The 20,474-nt window shown below is 33.7% G+C and overlaps 1 protein-coding gene across 5 annotated transcripts in view; it reads right to left on the bottom strand.

The window, feature by feature from the left end:
* LOC129755306 (regulator of G-protein signaling loco-like) overlaps positions 1–20,474 on the bottom strand; it is a 186,591-nt gene that overhangs the window by 74,025 nt on the left and 92,092 nt on the right. Inside the window, exon 2 of one of the 5 annotated variants that reach the window (XM_055751736.1) lies at positions 9,752–9,781. The exons of 3 other annotated variants lie outside the window; for them this stretch is intronic. In XM_055751736.1, the coding sequence (XP_055607711.1) occupies positions 9,752–9,781 (30 nt within the window). Of the gene's footprint in view, positions 1–2,880; positions 3,120–9,751; positions 9,782–20,474 lie in introns of those variants that run through there. One more of the 5 variants, XM_055751737.1, reaches the window with a different exon arrangement.

The following is a 20,474-nucleotide window of genomic DNA, read 5'->3' as shown; positions in this document are numbered from 1 at the left end:
TTCAAAATTGATATTTTTTTTTAATTTTAGCGTTTTTTACCTTTTAATTGAAAGCTGTGTAACCGTAGGATGAGAATAAAAAATCTCAAAAACTGCTTTGCACAGTCTGAGAATTTATTGATTTATATAACCTTTGCAAAAACATTTCATGCAATTACTAATTGCTGTAGCAAGCAAAATCTGCCATTTTTAAATACTTTTCAATGAATTCAGATTTTTTATTTTGAAATGGTTATAACTTTTTTCATGAGATACTTAGCTGCTTGTCATATTAGCAAAATATGAAGCTTAAAAATAGTTCAAAGCAAAATTGAAAGACCAACTTCATTTCAAGCTTATTTGAATTTTCTGGATGATTTAATATGCAAAAATGTGCAAAAAGTCAGTTTTTGCAGCGGTCTATTGTCCATTTTTATTCGGTCTGTAAAGCCTAAATGTTCTAAAAGTCAGTGATTTCTAAAATTTCAAAATAAATTTGGTCTATAATAAACTAACTTAAAATACACAAACTTCGAAGCATTGGCAAAAAATTGTAATGAAATTTTGAAAAGAGATGATGGGTTCCAGACTAGATAAAAATCTGATAATTGCAGTATATCAGTCATTTGGCAGTCAGTATAAGAGTCATTTGGCATTATGTGCATATTATCCTAAAATTGTAGTACCTCGTTTTTAGTTGAACCAGTTTAGTTCAAAACGTCTCAAATTATTGCTAGTAACTTATGCAGTTTAAAGTTAAAAAATTCAAGCAGGTCTCGAGCTCCAGTTAAGCTGAGGCCAATCAAGCTTTTATAAAACTGGAAGCCTACTATAAAACTGACTTGAACTACCCTTTATAATGCACTTTTTCTAAAAGTTTATCGACACTGATTTCCACAGGATAAGTTCCTTTCTTTATCGGATAATATTAGATAATGACATCCTTTTCTGTATATTTAGGAAAAATAATCATATCTCTTAAGTACTTTAATGATAATCTCATGCAAAAAATAACAGTCTCACAGTGACAGCGATATAATTCAAGAGGCTATTAATCCTCTGAAACTGCTATACATCCGCCTGATTTGGTTGTCACAAAAACGGTGAAATTGATATCAAATTCATAATTTTATTTCTATCTCCACGAAGATTCCAATCCCAGCTAAAATGTACCACCCACTATTAATTTTTTTCTATGCAAATGAAAGTTGGTTTAAGACCCATTAATAAAACAGCAACTGTGAAAACTGTCATTTGGGCTAAGGCAGTTTTGCATCTCGGTTCTCCTAGGGGGAGCGAGACTCAAATATGTCATAAAGCATCTGAGAGGTCAATCGCCAAACATAGTGAATGAATGCATAACACCGTGGCAAATGTCAGTGTTTTGGGAAAGTTTCGCCAAGTGCCTCGCTCGCGACTTGGCACTTTCCACACGCAAAAAAAAGCAGATTTGGAGTAGCAACAAAAAACATCTAAACACAATAGGAAACCACCAGTTGAGTAAAAGTTTTCCCACATAGTTTTCCCGAAACACCCAGCAGCGTAGGCAAACTAAGTAAGTAAGAGCCATTGTCACAGTCAGCAGCCAGTCTTACGAACCACGACTAGCGAGCAGAAATCGGAAGAAGTTCACGGTGTGAAATAGAAACCCATTATGAAAGAGGAGCCAATTTGTTCCGGTGAAAAATTTCTTTCATATACGAGTTAAGGTAGCTAGTAGGTATGTGAATGGAGCAACGAAAAGGCTAGGGCGTGCGAGCTTACGCCAGGGCTATTTTTTCGGGTAAGGGAACCTCACACGGCCCACTAATCTCAATCAACGGTTTTCTTTCTGTGTTGCAGCAAACTCTTTAAATAAGGTGGGTTTAACAATAACCAAAAATTGGCTTCTTCCCCAGGCTTCGTTTCGTGTGTGATAAAAAGCAAGAGATTTTTCACATTGGCGATCCTGCCACCCATCATATCTCTGTGAGGCAGCTATAACTGACTGAGAGCGTATGCGTGCAATCTTCACTTGCCCCATTCAAGGTTGTCTATCAATTTATGGTAATAAATTTTTCAATTTCCAGCACCATACACTCTCACAGACAGTAACTGTTGCACTTTAGCGTTTAACATAACGCAGATCTCATCCCCCCGCTTTTTGGTTCAAGCTCTGAATTGGTAAATCTGCGTGCATTATTTCCATCTTTTTCTGCCGTGTTGTGGGTTTGTTTTCCGTTTTTGTTTTTCGGTTGCCTTAATTTGATATGCTTTCATCGAAATGCCGCCTCCATTTTTTTTCCTATCGTCTTGCTGGGTGAGACAATTCCTTTTCACAATCATGTTCAATGAGGAACACTTGCTTGATTGCACTGACTGGGGCTTACTAATGAATTAAACACACTGCACGATAAGTTTCACTGCTGTCAGCAGTCAGCTGTTGCGCGTTTAGTAAAATTTTCGACACCCCTTTTTAATTGAACGCGAACGAGTACATGAAAGGGGGTTTTGCGCCACATGCTGCTGGCTAGACAATTTTAGTAACTGCGGAATATCGGTTTTTTTTTTCGAGATTCAAAATACTCATCGATTGAAACTTGCAGTGTGTTTCGAAAAAAAAAAACACCAAAACTGGGAACTTTCGTTTAACACTGATAATAGCAGCAGGTTTAAACGGTTTCTTATGAAACCACAGTCGAAGCCACACGAAACACTCAATTTCGGTTTAACCTTTGTCTCATTGATAAGAAAAATCCCCCCTTACTGTCACCCCAAACGGAAGCTTTGACTCTGTCTAAACTAATTATTTCGAAATTCTTCCAGCTAATCAACAAACAAAAATCACTAGGCGGCACCCACTGTAGATTCCCGCCACATATTTCCAAGAATCGTTAAATTTCAAACACAAACGAAACATACTTCCAGCAACATGTTTCGGCGATCATCAGCAGATCTGATCTGCCTTGAAGATCCCAACCAAACAAACGGATCGCGCAAATGTCGGAGAACAAGATTTTGCGACACCGCAGCACAAAAAAATAAACCGCGAACAACACGTCCTCAAGCGCGGTCGAGGAGTACACCACAAACTTAATGAACTGGCGAAACGACGACCATGAATCGGAAGAACTCGAAGGAAAACCGTACCGATCGCTGAGGTTTCTAACGCGAAACTAACTTCAGCCTTCCAGGCAGTCGTTTGCTTGGCTCAAAGTTTGGTCTCTCCGTTTGCTTTTGGCCGCGTTGCATTTGTCTGTCTCTTGTTCTCTGTAGATTGAATGAACCGAGAGGGAGGGTTCCATTCAACGTTCATTCACAGTTGTTTTGGTTGGCTTGCTCATTTTCAGTTTGTGCGGGTGTTCCATGATGGTGCAACGCAACAAAAAAAAAGGACTGTGACTCTATGGTGGGTAGCAGCAAAGCGTGTCGAATTCAAATGGTAGAAAAATTTTTTCGAGCAATAGCAGTTCTTCTCAACCTCTATGAAAAAATATTTTTCTCGCTTTGAGTGAGAAAAATTTCTGATATAAAGTTTCTGAAGTTTACAAGTTGATGAAACGATTGTTTATCGACGCCCATGGATTTGGATCTATGGCATTAATAACATGCAAATGCTCGCATATCATAGGCACGGTATACGTACACTATTGGCGTTGAGGAGCTTTGCGCCGAATGGCATTGTACTACCAGGCAGTACACGGAGAAAAAAAGACTACAGTTGTTCCAATTATTTCAGCTAGTTATACCAATCATGTAGTTGGTATTTTCACATTCAATTATTAAAAAATATAGTAGACTCAACTATAAACTGTTCATTGACCTTACTCAATCAACTAATATAATGGATTCAACTGTAATAATGGTATGATTGATTCAACTTTAAATATTTATGAAAGATTAAACTACAATTGTATGAATGATTTTAGGCATTGAACTATAAATATAATAAAATAAACTACAACCTGCTGATTGACCTAACGCAATCAACTATAAATATAATAGATTCAACTTTAATGGTATGATTGATTCAATTGTAAGTATACCAGATTCAACTATACATTCCTGGTTGACCTCTCACATTTAACTAAAAATACGGTAGATTCAGCTGTAATGGTGTAATTAATCAATCGTAAATACGGTTGATTTAACTGAAATGGTATAATTGATTCAACTGTGAAAATGATTGTAATGTATTTTTGAAGCATAGAAAAATTAAAAATACGACTGCATGAACCGACAATTAAATTCGGGGAACTGAAATGAAGGGAGAAAATTCGTCAATGATCACACAAATTGTGCAGCCAATTATGGAATTTGTGGCAATTTGTGACAATTTGTTAGAGAAAACTAGAAGGTCTGAGTTCAAATGAGAGAAACCAGTACTCAGAGAGAGTGAAAATGTGCAAATTGTTGCAATTTGTGAATCAGTTGTGGAATTTTGATCATTACCACTCCAAATGCATAGAATTATCTCTTGATTTCAATCCCTTGGGTAAATTTGTAGAATTTAGAAAGTTCTATCACTAACTTATCTGTTTTTCCTTTCTAGGTCAATTCCCGGTTACCAAACCCTGCAGAACTTGATGCCTTCCCCAGCAAACATTTTTGTAGCTATATTCTTATTCTGTTTGGATACCATATACATTATAGAATGATCGTATGTAAGTTGAAAAAAAGCATTTATCTGACACCTTTTTCGTACCTATCGGAACAATGCAAGAGAGCGCAAGATGCTCTCATAGCCTTCAAAACGTTGTCAGCGAAAATATTTTCCAGATCTCTCATTGGTCAATATCATTTTTAGACATTTGGATATACTGCTGGTTGCATGACGATGATTTTCTCCCTTGAAGCACGCGCGGGAGCAAAATCACCTCAAAATATACAAACATGGTGGACTTTCTATCATATCCGATTTGAACTGACTTCAGACGACATTTAATACGATCTTTTCACTATGCAGTTGGAATTACGATTCGCAAGACCATTGTAAACGATTTAAGTTATCATTTCTGATACGAATTCATGTTTGCTGGGTCTTCTTCCGGAAGTTTTTTTTTGGCTGAAGATAATCCGGAAACTAGTTAAGATGTTCGATAACCAAACTGTGCAACACAATCCGGGGCCCAGGAGGAGGTTTCTTTGCCGTGAGAACCTGATAAAAAAAAACGAAACCGGCAATCGACTGGTGAAACCAAGAGTCCAGCCAAAATTTGCTCTCTCCGAGGGATGAACTATAGTGGTTTTGATTCGCTACTCAACCGGTATATTTCTTGGTTTGGTGCTCAAAACCATTCTTCCAGTTGGAGGGATCCCCCGTGATACGGTAGGTTTTATCCTTTTTTTTACTTTTTTTCTTTAATTTAAATAAGATGTTGTCTGCAGGATACCCGATCAATCGGATCAAAGCCGGAAATTCCTTCCCTCCAACAAAAGGACATCTCGACGGCAGCGATAGCCAGTTTCTGAGGTAAGCCTAGACGTAAAAATTAATTTGAATTAAAAGGAAATGATACACGTCGTTAAAATTATTCCGAAAATCTGTTAGAATCTAGCTGAATCTATTTTATTAACAGTTAAATCAACTATACCAGTATAGTCAAATTTACTAAATTTATTGTTGAATGCACAACATCAATCATACGATTATAGTTGAATCTATTATATTAATAGTTGAATGCATAAAATCAATCATACAACTATAGTTCAATCTATTATAATGAATAGTTAAAATCTTCAGGTTTATAGTTGGTTGAGAATCAATCTGAAATATAGTTGAACATAGGCGGGATACTGGAGCCTATGTTAAATTATATTTCTGGGGAAAACTATACTGGAACAAACTATACTTTTTTCTCCGTGCAAGGATGAGCAATATACGGTTTGGAAGATCTTAACGAGAAAAAAAAAGTTACTATGGGATGAAGAAAATATACTGTGGGATAAAAAGTTAAGTATTGAGGTTGTGTAGCCAAGATCCGAAACATCCGAAAAGAAATCTGGTGAAACGATGCTTTTAGTAGAGTAATCTGATCTAAAAACGGTTTAGGCCAGGGATGAGCAAAGTGCGGACAGCGGGCCGCATGCGGCACTCGAGGTATGTTTGTGCGGCCCGCAAAGCTTTTCTTAAGTTTATTTCATGGTTTTTTAAACGATGGATTGTTAAACATCATGAAATATCTAACCCATATCAATTAAATAAAATGTATATGTCAGTAACTTAATCAAATATGCACTTCACTTGTTTACAGTTGCATTTGCCCACAAACATTCTTTTTTTTTAATTTTTCTAGAATTTTAAGCATATATTGTGTATTTGGTTTCAAATATTTATGGAAATCTGTATAGTTGAATAATAAATACAGGGGTGGACGGTTTTCGATTTCTAATCAATATGACTTAGTATCATCATGCCAAATATCGATAAAATTAGGCATTTTACTTGAAAATCCAGTTTGCCAAAGTCAAGTCATAAGATTTTCATGAAACAGCTTTAGAAAGCCTATCCCAGTGGAACCCAAATTTTATTAAAAATATCCATGAAATCTGTAAACAAAAATCTAGAAACAAGAATGTAAATCATGTTAAATTATTTCTGAGCCTGAACCTTGAATAACATGCTACAATGCAATGATCTTATATGGAACAACACAAAAAAAAAACACATTTCTTTCACCGTTTGTAGAAAAAAAAATCGAGTCTTCAAGTGCAAACTTTGAATTGTAAAAAAACTTTTCGAAAGTTCGCTCAGAAAAAAGGATTTGAAGTCTAATAATTTCCCAAACAATACAACGTCCAACGCTGAGAAGACAGTGATTTCCTAAAAATTAGCTCCATAAGCTCTATAAAACTTTAAAATTGGAGTGAAGACGAGTAGCACTATTAGTTCTAACACAAACAAGTTTTTTTTTCCTAGTGAACGGTTCACAACTTTCTACGCACCATATGTAAAAAGACCTTCAAAAAATTTCGTTTCTAATGAAAAAGGAAAACAAACGATGATTCTGTTTGTAAGAATGAATGTTCGCGAAAAAGTTCAAATCGCTTAAAACCTGTTCAAAATTATCAAGATTTAATGATGTACCTTTTAAATTTTGGCCGATATTAATACACCTTGAATATAAAAAAAAAATTGCGTTAAATTTTGATTTAATTTGAACACATGAATTTGTTTTATTTTCCCTTTTTCAGTTATAACTAGTTATATGTTTTAGTCGAAAATTTGTAATAACAAAAAAATGCTAACTATTAATAAATATTATATTGAATGTGGCCGGCCCGCCGAAAAAATTTCAAATTCAAATTGGCCCGTTGCTTCAAAAGGTTGCTCACCCCTGGTTTAGACTTTGCTTGCCATGTTTCCCGATTTCACCCGGACTTTCCCGGATATTTGACCAAAAATTCAAGAAAAGCCCGGTCCATCCAGTATTCCCGGATATGTTTAAAAATGGCCCGGATATTGTCAGGATTGTTTGCGACTAATGTAAAATTACCAGATTGCCTGATTTTATCCGGGTTTGCCAGGATATTCAATACAAAATTTGGGAACAGTCCGGCCCGGCCCGGTTTCCCTGGGGGAAAAACCCATTGTGTCGTAACTTTTTTTTAATTTATGCCTCCAACACGAAATTTCTTGAGCAATTTTTATAAAAAACAATCATGAATGACTTCTACTTAAATATAATTTTAAACCTATCGATGGATTTTGCCGATAAAATTTGGCTTGAATTTTTTTTTTATTTTAGTTGAGTGATTTCTGGGTTTTGACTAATTGACTATTGACCTGTTTTGGTCGTCAATTTAGGTCAATTTGCTAGGTTTTTATATTAAATATCTCGGATGAGCTATGAGCTGTTTTATGGAAACCTGAAATAAGATTCTAATCTGGTAATGTGTTCCGATGAAAGACATTTATTTGAGCTTTATCTTTCTCAATTTTTGTTGACGATTTTTTCTTTCCGGATCCGGATTTCCAGGAATTTATCACGCACGAGGTGCTTGAACAAGAAATAGGTACCTTTATCGTTCAAAAATCCCCAGTATGCGATGTAACCTTCTTTACAAGGAATAGCTCACTAAGCACCAGCAATGATGTCAGCTGAATTGATTGATTTTCAATGCCAAAATACATACTCCTATTTCTATTCAACAGCTAATAATTTTTCGGCATAATAATATACGAGGTTACGTTCTTCGACAAAGTTGTTCAGCGAAAAATTTTCAATTAGCAGGCTCGGTTCTACAGAAGCAAAATGTTGATTTTCAGGAACGAAATAACCAATTTTTCAATATAAACCTAAAAGTTCATATTTACCCAAGTAATCATTACTTAAAATCATTTCGATAACGTGTGGATATTTTTGATTAATTAATTCACTAAAGTAGTGCCGGAAAATGAAGGAAATTGACCAATATGATTATTGTTACTGAGGCATAAGTGAAGCGAATTTAGGAAGATAACTTTTTTTCTAATTATAGACACTTTATCACGTTGGTGGCGTTCGTGTCTTGAAAGATATCTTTATGCAGAAAAGATTTTGAATCCAAATTGAATTATTTTATTAAAAAAAGGAGTTTTTAAAAAATTTCACAAATTTGAGGATTCTTAAAAGGTTTTGGTCTTCACCAATCACAATAATATCTTCGCACTCGCTGCCTTGGAAGCACTTCGTAAAAATGGTATTTATGAAAATTATGTTTAAATTTTGATAAGTGATAGCTTTCGCAAGACTAAAAAAAATGTCTACAATAAGTTCCAGTTCAGTTGTGTTATTCTTATTGCAAAAAAATGAGACTGACTTTTCCTTCTTTCATAACAATTTCTACAGAAACACTAAAGTTTTCTGGGGTTGCTTTCAAGTAAATATGAGATTCGAAGCTCAATCCTGCTGACATAAAAGGAAAAACATGTAGGTATCTTTTTCAGGTCTCATCGACACGTCCGGCAGTCGAGGCGACAAAAACCGAGAAGGCAATCCTTGCTAAGGGTTCATGAAACATAGTTTGAATGGCGTAGAGCGTTGCGTCGCTTCAAGCGTTCATTCAAAATGAATGAATGCGATAGATCGTTTGATATTGAAAACCATGAACCACAACCCCCGAAAGAGAGCTTTTCGGTCTATAGTATCAAACAAAAAGGTTTGAAAACTTGCAGTGATGAGAGAATTTGAAGCTCGAAATCTCAGCTCTTACATTGAACGTGCATATGTAAATAATTGTTTCGTTTCGAATTAGATCTTCTTTAATAAACTTTAATAAAAAAATATTCTCAAACAATTGAATATTGTAATCGATGTTTCAAGATGCTAAATCAAATTTACAATCAACAAATATGTATGAACTCGAGTAAAAAACTTATTTGCAAATAAAAGCCAAGAAAAGGTTAAGAATGTTGGCGCCAAAGTCAAAACCAAACGGAAGATCAAGACAAAACAAAATAGGAAACAACGAAAGTAATGATCATGTGCATTGATCAGAATGCCAGGTAGACACTTGAAGTTTGTGGATTGACGGGGTCAATAAACTAATTTCATTGCAGTATGTATCCCTCGAAAGATCCAAACTCAGTAATAATATTCAAAATCAGCAACTGAAATGGAGTTTTCATTTAGAGAACGATCAGGATAAATTGAAAACTTTTGTTTGATTTGATTCTCTTATAAATTACCTCAGCAAATTAAAAATGGTTTTTCATGAAAATTGACGAAAAGACATTCATTTGAATGAAACGTACAATAGTAGGTAGGTATAGCTCGATAAAAAACTGTTTCCATTCATAAGTTCTACTTACGTCTTTGGTTGACGGGTTCTGCTCACTCACCTGTAAAAAAATTGATAGAAGAAAAAAACAAACATTAGTATACCATAGTAGATAAAAACACTTTTTAACGGTCGATCAGAAACTCATTCAGAACGAACAACCCCATAATTAGAGCACACCATTCAGCAGCGAGGTTCGCTTGCAATGAAGTGTGTGGATTTAATTGAGAAGGCGAGTAAAAAAAACAAGCCCGATCAAAAACATTTAAAACGATTCAAGCTTGTTAACCATGTTAACCGGATGCGCTCATGCGTTTCGAAAATTTGATGGCACTGCACTAGACGAGCTGGCTCGATGTTGATTGCAATACTGTTCAGAAAACTGCCACTTATTTGGAATTTAACTTGATAACGCTAGAAGTTATCGATACCTACCCCTTCAAAAGGTATTTATGTCAATTATTGGAAAAAGGTGTGCGTTAACATAAAAGTAAACTTGATATAAGATTTTTTAAGTTAAATATTTGGATCGATATTATTGCATTTTTTTAACCTTTAATAACTAGACAAATGTAATAATTAGTTGATGCATAGAGTTGATCAGAGTATACTTCAAGATTTTCCAAAAAGATCGCGTAGATACCCTCAAGGGATTCCCATCTCATAGTCCCCTCATTTTTTCATCATAATTTACAAGACAACAGGGCATCGCTTAAGATGTTATTCTTTCTCCAACAGAAAAAAAAACAAGCCACAAAACACAAAGATCCAGCAGAAAACAAGACCCGAAAACACAGGTACAATGATGATCATTACCCTCATTTACACCGACCCCTCGTCGTTCAACCAAATGAAAGGACCGCCTGAATGATTTCCTGGTCGTTTTGAATCGGAAAAAGTGGTTGTTCATTTCAGGTGTGCAACAACAGGGTCAGGATTCTATCAGAGACGGATATGTGCCAGGATGTTCCCACAGAATAGAACTGAGCCTTGTCTCTTTTTTCCGTTGTTGTCGCTGAGACTTTGACGAATAAAAAGGGGGGGTGAAGTTCTTTCTGCATATGATTATTTTTTTCATGTTTTCACGATTATTATTCCAAACTAGTTCAACAAAAGCGGGAGAGCGATGTGACAGTTGAGTGCACTTGACCGCCCCTTTCCGGTCCGGAGAATATCCTTTGAAAGTTTTTGCGTCAGATAGGGGTAGAGGTTTAACAGACAAATTCAAATTTATGTATCGGCAAACAGGACTGCGAAAATTGAGGCATTCATCAACGGTGTTATTTTGCAAATATCTCATACCTTCATCATTTTTTTCGTTTTATTTAATAAATCTGATTCATTCGTTTTTCTGTTTTAAAATTTCACAAGAAAAAAAATCATAAAATTATGTAGGGGAAGTGGGGGTAGTAAGATAACGTTAGTAAAAATCTTTGAGTACTCATATATCAATAATGCAATTCAGTAAATTCGAGACTAGATATGGTAAGGGAACGCTTTTCCAACAGAAGTACACTAACAGAAGCACCTTAATCAATATTCAATAAGACGAAGAATTTGATGTATTCCTCAATTCTAAATAAACTTTGAACTCCCAAAATTATTATTTCTCTGTGAATTCTGTTTTGCAATCTGGAAAAGATTGCATAAATTTGCTCTAAATCAACAACAAGTAAATGGATTGCTTCATTTTAAAAGAATACAAAATAGTTCTCTGATACTACCATTCAAATTCAGAATATGTTTTCTACAAGTCAATGTTTAATATTCATTGACTTCGGATAACACTCAATTCAGAATTTCGTTTCAATTGTTAGGGGTTTTCATTAAAATCATTTATTTAATTGTAGTGCGATTATGACATGAACTTTATTTGAATTTTGAACAGACTGTTCAGTTCAGTTGACTGGCTCAGCATTTCATTTCAGACTGCAATTTATTGCATTTCAAAACCTGCTTTAAGAAATCAACATCTTAATAATAAACTTAATAAATAACTCAATGCGATTTTTTTTTAAACTTTTGCTTTACTTGAAGGTGAAGCTTATAATCTTAATAAGGATTTTTTTTCATATTCAACCGAAATTTAATCTTAAAATCGAAACAAATATATCAATTTCAACTGTTGTGCTGAAATTAAATTCAGTATAGGGGAGATAAGGGCATAACGAGCATCTCTCCTCTTTTCCACGGAAGTACGAATTTTCTCAAATAAATTTTCACGAGGAACAGTTTTGTAGTTCATAGTATTAATTTTTTAGCAAAAAAGAAATCTCCTTATCATATCTACAGAAATATTAAAAAAAAACCAATAAGGTTCTCAAGTGACGAAAATATTATAATTTTGGAGCACCGGAAAATAAACTCTTATGATCGTTTAATCATCTTGATCTACAATATATGCCCTGTAACATCATGTACACATTGTACCTCAATTTTCAACATCATTAAATTTTCACTAAAATCAATTTTTAAACGCGTTTTTACTTTAACGGGCGTATAAAGCACCATCCCGAGTTCGATTCCCGGTTGTGGTAATTTTTTTCCATTGCCACGTTTTTTCTTGAAAATTGTTACCTTTTAACAACCAGTTTCCATTTTTGAGTATGTTTCTAACTTAGAATTTATTTATTTAGATCTTTTAAGCTGTCCCAAAAAATGGATAACGCTTGAAAATTCCCATATTCTTATTTCAATATGAGTTTGGAGTTTAAAGCACACTTTATATTTTCAGGACCAGCACGTTTTCAAGAAATCTAACCGTATGCTCATTTTTGATGAAATGAGAATAATCAAACAGTTAATATTGTTTTTTTTTTAATTCTTTAAAATCGATTTGCCACCCTGTAAACTCTCGTCCCATTCCCGCAATTTGTAGAAATAGAGTTAGAATATCAATTTTATGATTTTATAATGGAGAATAAAGTAATACTGAATTATTTAATTGTAACTTTCTTCCACCCTCTTCAAACTGGGTTCTGTCATCGTTAAAATCCACACAATCCACATCGAGAATAGACTTTTATAATAGTGAATCGGTAGAATCCACACAATCCACATCAAGAATACACTTTTATAATAGTGTTTTTGTGAATTTTCTACAGTGTTGAAAGTTGTTTTTACAGCTAAATTTAGAAACATTTTATTGATAATTTTAAAATTTTATAAGAAATTTATACTTTTTGCCAAAGTTATTTTTGTATAAAATCATTTCCAGGGAAATTTTTCTTGCAGTTTTTTATTTGTAATTTTTGAAAGAGTATTCATAGCAGTATAAAGCTTAAAAATGAAAAAAATATTTTGAATATCTTATTATTAGCGATTTTTTTACCTTAAAAAAAGCTGTTCTAGACCCTCCCGATCGATTTTTTCCGTAAATAGTGTGTTGGAAAGGGGAGAGTCTCCTCTATAATGTGGTAAATTTGCAGAGACGCCGATTTGTTTTTTTATTGGTCGCAAAAAAGACTGCCAACCAAACCAACGCAATGACTCAGAGTATCAAAATAAAAATTTAATGAAGATAAAACTTCAGAAATAATGAACACTAGGGTGGCCTTTATTTTCAAAAAACTTAATTGAAACCCAGCTCCCACCCCCTAATCTGGATCCAATCAACGATAAAGCAATACTGGAAAATTTTTAGCTCATTCGAATAACTCTTAAGCGATCCTCAAAGAACTTTAAACTTGTATGGAAAAAGTGAAAATTTTGTATGGAAAAAGTTACAATTTTCAAACAGAAATTCGTTATTCAATCTTCAAAACAACACAAAGCTTGTGACGTAAAGGTTTTAACGTGAGGAAAAATTTTGTAGAACATAATTTGACGCACGTGAAAAAATCTACAGCGATTTCAAGTAAGCTTTTACTTTTTCATATATTTTCATATAAAACCATTCGAAATGTAAGAGCAAAATCCTTGTTGTGTCAGACCATTCGGATATGGGATAAAAACCAACTTGTTTTAAGAATGGTTAACACTAAAAAGGAGTTTTATTTTGTCTTCATTTAACATTACAACCTTTCCCGCGAATTTAAAAACAATACAACAAATTTACAATGGAACAAACATCTTGGCTACATTATAGCGGTTTTTGAATTGTTCTGCTTGATAGTATACTTTCAGGCGTTTGAGTAGTATATCAGGGTGACCAATAGTGATGAGATCGATCAATCCTTAATCCTTTTACTACTTTTCTAAATCATTTGGTATTTTCCTAATTTTATAATATTCGTCAACCTTTTATAATTAAAAACTACAGTTCTACAGTGCTGCAGATATTAAACAATCTGTTTAATTACATATTAGAAGTAAAGATTTATCTACATGAAATCACAAAAACTTAAAACATATTACAGTGTTGGTCGAACTTAGTACCCACAGCACGTGGTAGCTCAAACCACTATAAATAAATTTAAAACTAAAAAAAAATAATTAAAACTTAGAAAAAAAACTTGCAGATACATTTGGTTTGATTTTTGATTTCTCATACATGGGGAAAATGTGTGGAAAAATATAAACAAAAAAGTCTACAATTTTTTGCGCTTAGTCCAACACTTCTTGTTGTCTCTTCAAAAAAGTTGTTCGTCAGCTTAAAATCTTCAATTCCATAAAGTTTTAAAATTTTAACAGTGTTGCCTGAATTAATTATGATTTAGGCCGGAACAAATTTCAAATCCTTCTTTTGTCACTCGGTGTTGTATCATGTCGAGGGGGGGGGACAATAAAAAATGATGCAAAAAACAAATAAATTGGAATAAATTGCACGGAAGCTTGTATGCAACAAACCGGAATATTTTATGGTTGCACAAAACCAATAAATCAAATAATTTTTTATCGAATAATTCAATCAAATCAAGAAAACCAAAGGTGAAATAACTCCCATCTTCTTAAATTTGGTTTTTGGTCCTGTAATCTTTCAGATTTTGAAATTTTTTATCGAAATTTACATAAATTACTTCAAACTTTATTTATTTCCCCCTTCGGATTTTTTGAAAATTTTGAAGGGGGGGATGACAAAAGAAGAAATTAATATTTGTTCCAGCCTTATTAATTAAAATTCTTACTTTTTTTCCAAAATATTTCAGCTTCAAGGCATTTAAGGATCACTAAGAATTAGAATGTCAAATTTTGCACAGTATGTTATCTTGGTAAAAAGATCAATGTTTGGGGATGTGAGCAGTGAAATGTGGGCTTTTAAAAACTTTCATACCGCTAAGGGTCACCCTAATGTACGCATGTGCATATAATAGATAAGGATGGTTCATTTGATCATCACCTTAGAATCAAACTCATATTTTTTTTAGTTTAACCCCCATTCGTCACTGAATTTTTACCCGTCAATTTGACAGCCAATATGACACTCCTTACTAAAACCGCTATATCTCTCTTGTTTCTCAACTGATTTTTGCTAAATTTATAGTTTTGAAAACCTCGTTTTACCTCCGAAAGTTTTCCGTTATACTAAGTCTAAGAAAAACAAATCCGAAAAAACATGCTTTGGAAAAATACTTTAGATCAGCTACGGAATGCTCAAAAAAATTTCACTTATTGTACCAGAAGGCTGAAGTTAGGAGCTATACGTTGCAGATAAGAATTTGTTTTTTTTTTAAATTTTTTTAAGATCATGAACACAAAAAAATGTTAAAAAGTTGACGTCATTTGGCGCATTTTTAGATTGTCAAAATACGAAACACAGTATTTTTGACGAATTTTCCAAGTTATCTGTTTTTCGAACTATTTGTCCATTTGCAATTTTTTCGGATTATCAAAGAATTACATTCAATTTTGCACTGGATTTTGAGTAAATTAACTCAAGATTTCCGCAATAAATTTATACTCACCAGATAGCCAATTTCATACCCATTTTAGTGGTGTTATAATATAGGCGCATACAAAACTAAAAAAATAAAAAATCAGTTGGGAAAAAAGAGAGATATAGCGATTTTAACAAGGAGTGTCAAATTGACACTCAAAGTCTGATGAGAGATTTTTTCGGAGCTTTCAGGGTGCGTCCATAAAAAAGTAATGATGCAAAATTAAAGATTTCAAGAATTCATCGAGGGTCCCCGAAGAAATTGTATTATTTTTATGCACCCGAATAAAGTACAGGCCGCCAAACTTCCAAAAGTGGCATTTTGACACTCAAAAGCGGATTAGGATTTAGAGTTGATACCTTTTTCATTGTAACGCAGACACTTTAAATAGTAACTACAAAAAAATACACTACATACATTTTTCAGGTTTCTTTACTATTTTAAGATCATTTTAAACATAGATGAATGGATATACCCATTTGGGATAGATGCATAATTATAACAAACGCTAATCCCGAAAACCTGGTACATGAATAGGTAATCATTGCACTCGAGTCATGAGAAAGAATCATCAGGCAGCTATGACAAATGAAATAAAAATCAAATGGGTTACTTCACCCATATTTCAATAATTGATTTCCTGCAAGTCCCATAGAAAAAAAAAACGAGGGAGGGAATGACAGAGAGATACAGACTCCACTGTAAACTAGTTGGACAGTTTGTTTGTGCGGACGTCAACCTTTCACCAAATTAACTTTTGACTTTGTCAGATTCACACCAGCACCTCCGGTGGGATGGAATACATGGAACATGGAACCACCAACAAACAAGCCGGGCAGCAGCAGATGAAAGTACGGAGATTAGAATTTCAATCTAGCTGGTACAAGATATTTTGATTTTTGTTGTTTTATTTTCGAGGTGATTGTTTTCCAATAGTGAGGAGATTGATTGAAACAAGGGCTGTTTCGATTGTTTGATCGATCTTTGTTTAATGAAGAGGATAGAGTTTTGTCTGTAAGGAAAGTTAAGGAACTATCAATCTTTCGTTCGATTAACATTGTTTTTCAATTTCTGTTCATTCCAATTTTTCCGCTCATATAGGTTAAACCTAAGTAAATAAAAACAGTTCACTCAAAAGTGCACGACCGGGTGCACAAAACTTTTAAAAACTCAGCCATGTGCATCGAAACGTGCTATCCGGTGCGCGGTTAAGTGTGTGGTTCCGAAACTTTCCTGCGTCCCGGAGACATGTTTCGGTGGGCTCGAGCAAACTGCAACAGAATACTAAAATATCAGTCAGTGTGGCTCCCCAGGCACTTTGCAAACCGCAGTCTTATCTTCTTCGCGTATTGTACCCTCCTGCCTGACCGTTTGGCTGAATGGTAGCTGTCGTCAACATTCGTATTTTTAACATCAACAACCGGTAACGGTAAAGATAAAGAGATTTACTCACACTCACACATCAGGTTGTGCTTAAGCAACTGCATTAAAAAAGGGGTAAAGTACGAAACTGTTTTGCGGGCTGCAATAACCATCGAACAATCATGAGAACATGAGTTATGGTTTATGTTTTATTGAGATTTGCCGGTTTGCTGCAGAACTGTTGGCATAAAAATAATCATAAGCTCTTTGGAGCTAGTAACTTCGGAACATCTCTTTCATCAACTTTCACAGCTGCTTGTAGGATTCTTAGAATGTGTGTTTGCTTCCTCACGTCATCTATTTGAATACATCTCAATGATTTCGACTGATGCTTCATTGTGGTACTAAAACGTGAATCTGGAAGCTCAATTTAAAAAAAAAAAGAAGGATTCATCAGTTCTCTATTTAATATAAAAATCAATGTTTGTCTGTCTGTCTGTTCCATATATTTATTATCTGTTCCATTAATTATTAGAAAATATGTTTTATGCTCCTGAATTTGATTTTAGTTCCTTGATAAAGAATTAATATAATTCGAAAAGTTGGATGAATTACATATATAAAAAGTGTTATAATTGACCTGATAAGATCGAAAAGCCAATACATAACCTAAAAATTATTCCCGGTCGAACAACAAAGCAAATTCCGAAATTAGTGAATGGATCAACGTGAAATATAGTGTGTAGCCCTTCTCAAAACCAGGAATGGTTTCTGTAAAACTTTCAATCTACGCCAAATCCAAAAAAGGGGGGGAGGGGGGCTCCCATACAAAATAAATAAAGACAATTTGACACAATTCGAACAATTTTCCGAAACTATTGAACCTATCAATGTGAAATTTTGTGTGTAGCCGATTTCAAGAATAGGAATGGTTTTTGTAATACTTTCAAACCCCTCCGACTTAAAAAAGGGGGAGGGGGCTCCCATACAAAATTAACAAAAAATTGAACCGATCATTGTGAAATTTGATATGTATAAGTTTTTTGGGTCGGAAATGATTTCTAATGTATTTTCAAACCGCTCAGACTTGAGGAAAAGGGGCTCCCATACAAACTTAATAAAAATATGAAATAATTCGAACAATTTTCCAAAACTACAGAACCGATCAACGTGAAATTTGATGTGCGGCCCTTCTTAAGACCAGGAATGGTTTTTGTAATACTTTCAATCTCCTCCGAATCCAAAAAAGGGGGGTTCCCATACAAAATAAACAAAAGTTTGACACAATTCGAACACTTATCCGAAACTATTGAACCAATCAAGTGTGTAGCCGATTCCAAGAATCAGAATGGTTTTTCTTATACTTTCAAACCCCTCCGACTCCAAAAAGAGGGAGGGAGCTTCCATACGAAATCACCTAAAGTTTTACAAAATTTTTAGAGTCCTCGAAGGATTTTTGTTGAAAATTGATGAATGTTAGCGAGAGATTTTCATAAAAAAAATCAATGTAGATACATAAAAGTTTGGGCATGATTAGATGGTTGGTTGAACTGGCAAACAAGTTTTTGTAAAATGACATAACCTGCTTATTTTTATTGAAAGCTCCTCTTATTTAAAAAAAATACATGCATGGTAAAAAATGTACAATGGAAGAGAGATCCACTAAACTGAAAAAAAACTTTCTCAAAGGGTTGGATAATGTTTTGGTATAATGAGAAAAAATGTATACAGAAGACCCTTCCGTTTTTTTAAAAGGAAGAATTGCATTAATCGAAACTCTCAAGTGATTTCTTTTAAATTTTGGTTTGAAACAAGTTTTTTTTTTCATAATGAGAATTTGTATCTTATTGAAAACTTTCAATTTAACAAAAAGCGATTCTTATCTCAAAACATTCATTTGCACAAATTTCCATTAATCAATTCGTCAATTAAATATTTACTATGTTATTCGGTTGAACTTGTCCACAACAATAAAACAAAATATAGCGGATTTTTAAATATTCATTTTTGAAAAACGTTCAAACACTGGATTCTGTTGACTTTTTGGTTTGAAATTTAAAGATCACCTAAAATCTTTAATGTTCTGAAAAATGTATACAAGGCCATCAAAAAAATTAACCAACGGGAAAATAATTCTATAAATCATAAATTGAAGAATGACAGGCTGAAATTAGATTTCACACAATCAAATTCATTCATTTTTGTATTTTGAGGATTATCTATTATTCAAAAATTCAGAAATTAAATCATATTTTGTTTTATATACTTAAAATACCAATAACAATAATTTTCGATTGAAGAAAATTATTAATCAGGTTTTAAAAAACTAGGCTTAATCGACATGGAAACTAAAGCATTAAAACTGAAGCTCAGCTTTTATGTCTTAAAATTTTTTTATCTTAGAAAATCTTTTTGACAAGTTTGATATTTTTTATTGATGGTGTTGCAAAGCACATCGGGTCAGCTATTTAGTCGTAAATAATTTAATGCGTAACAACTTCTCCAGGTCTACAGATAAAGTCAAACCTGTTTTATTTTTCATCGAAAAGTTTATGGGCGACATCTCTAAATTTGCAAAGAGATTTTTCCTGTGCCTTTTGCTGTTGCATTACAGGAGTTGCTATGAAATTAGACTGAGTCGGTTAGAGGTCATTTTCGGATTTCTCAAACTCTGAACCCTATAATATTTAGTTTTGGTTCAAAACTCATCCTTTATTTTTCACAGATTTTCAAATAACGTTTACTTTACTTTGAAAAGGTTAATCTGATGAAAATTTTAAATAGGCACAAAAACCAATTAGATAGCTCGTTTCCAGAATAAGAAGGAAAATCATGTTCGTTTTTCAGAACATTATATTAAATATTCCCATACAAATTTAAATATTAAAAATTTACTCATTTAAACCATACTTTAAAATCAACATCACCTTTGTTTCTTCTGTGGAACCGAACCCGCTAATGGTTTTGTACCAATTTATAAATTTTCTTAAGCAAATTTTTTTGCTGAGCAACTTTGTCGAAGACCGTAACTTGGTATCTTATTAGACAAATAACTTATTAGGTGTTGAATAGGGGCATATCTTTTGGCATTAAAAAACAATAAATTGACAATAAATTCAATGGACATCACAGCTGGATGCCTAGCGAGGTGTTGCATGACTACTTTTCATGCTATATTTACCGAGTCACTAGCAGTGAGTTCAATTGAATTTCTTGTTTTTCTATGCCAAAAGAAATACCCCTGTTAAATAGCTTACAACCTATTTGCTTAATAAAATACGAAGTTACGGTCTTCGATAAACCTGTTCAGCGGAAAATTTCCTTTGATGAATTTAAAAATTGGCACAAATTATGTTGATTTTTCAGTACAAAATATTCAATTTTCCCATACAAACCGAAAAGTTCAAATGTACTCATGTAAACGTTGCTTAAATTCCGCAAAAATCATTGATAAGTTTTGAACCAAAACGGAGATTTTAAGACACCAGGGTTTGAAAAATTCAAAATTGACCCCAAATCGACTCAGTCCAGTGAACAGCAACCAATGGGCTCTAATCCGTTAGGCAAAAACGAATT

Source organism: Uranotaenia lowii, chromosome 3 (genome assembly GCF_029784155.1).
Source record: "Uranotaenia lowii strain MFRU-FL chromosome 3, ASM2978415v1, whole genome shotgun sequence".
NCBI classification, from domain to species: Eukaryota; Metazoa; Arthropoda; class Insecta; order Diptera; family Culicidae; genus Uranotaenia; species Uranotaenia lowii.
Note: the sequence above shows the minus strand (reverse complement) of the source record. Positions and strands in the feature narration are given on the sequence as shown.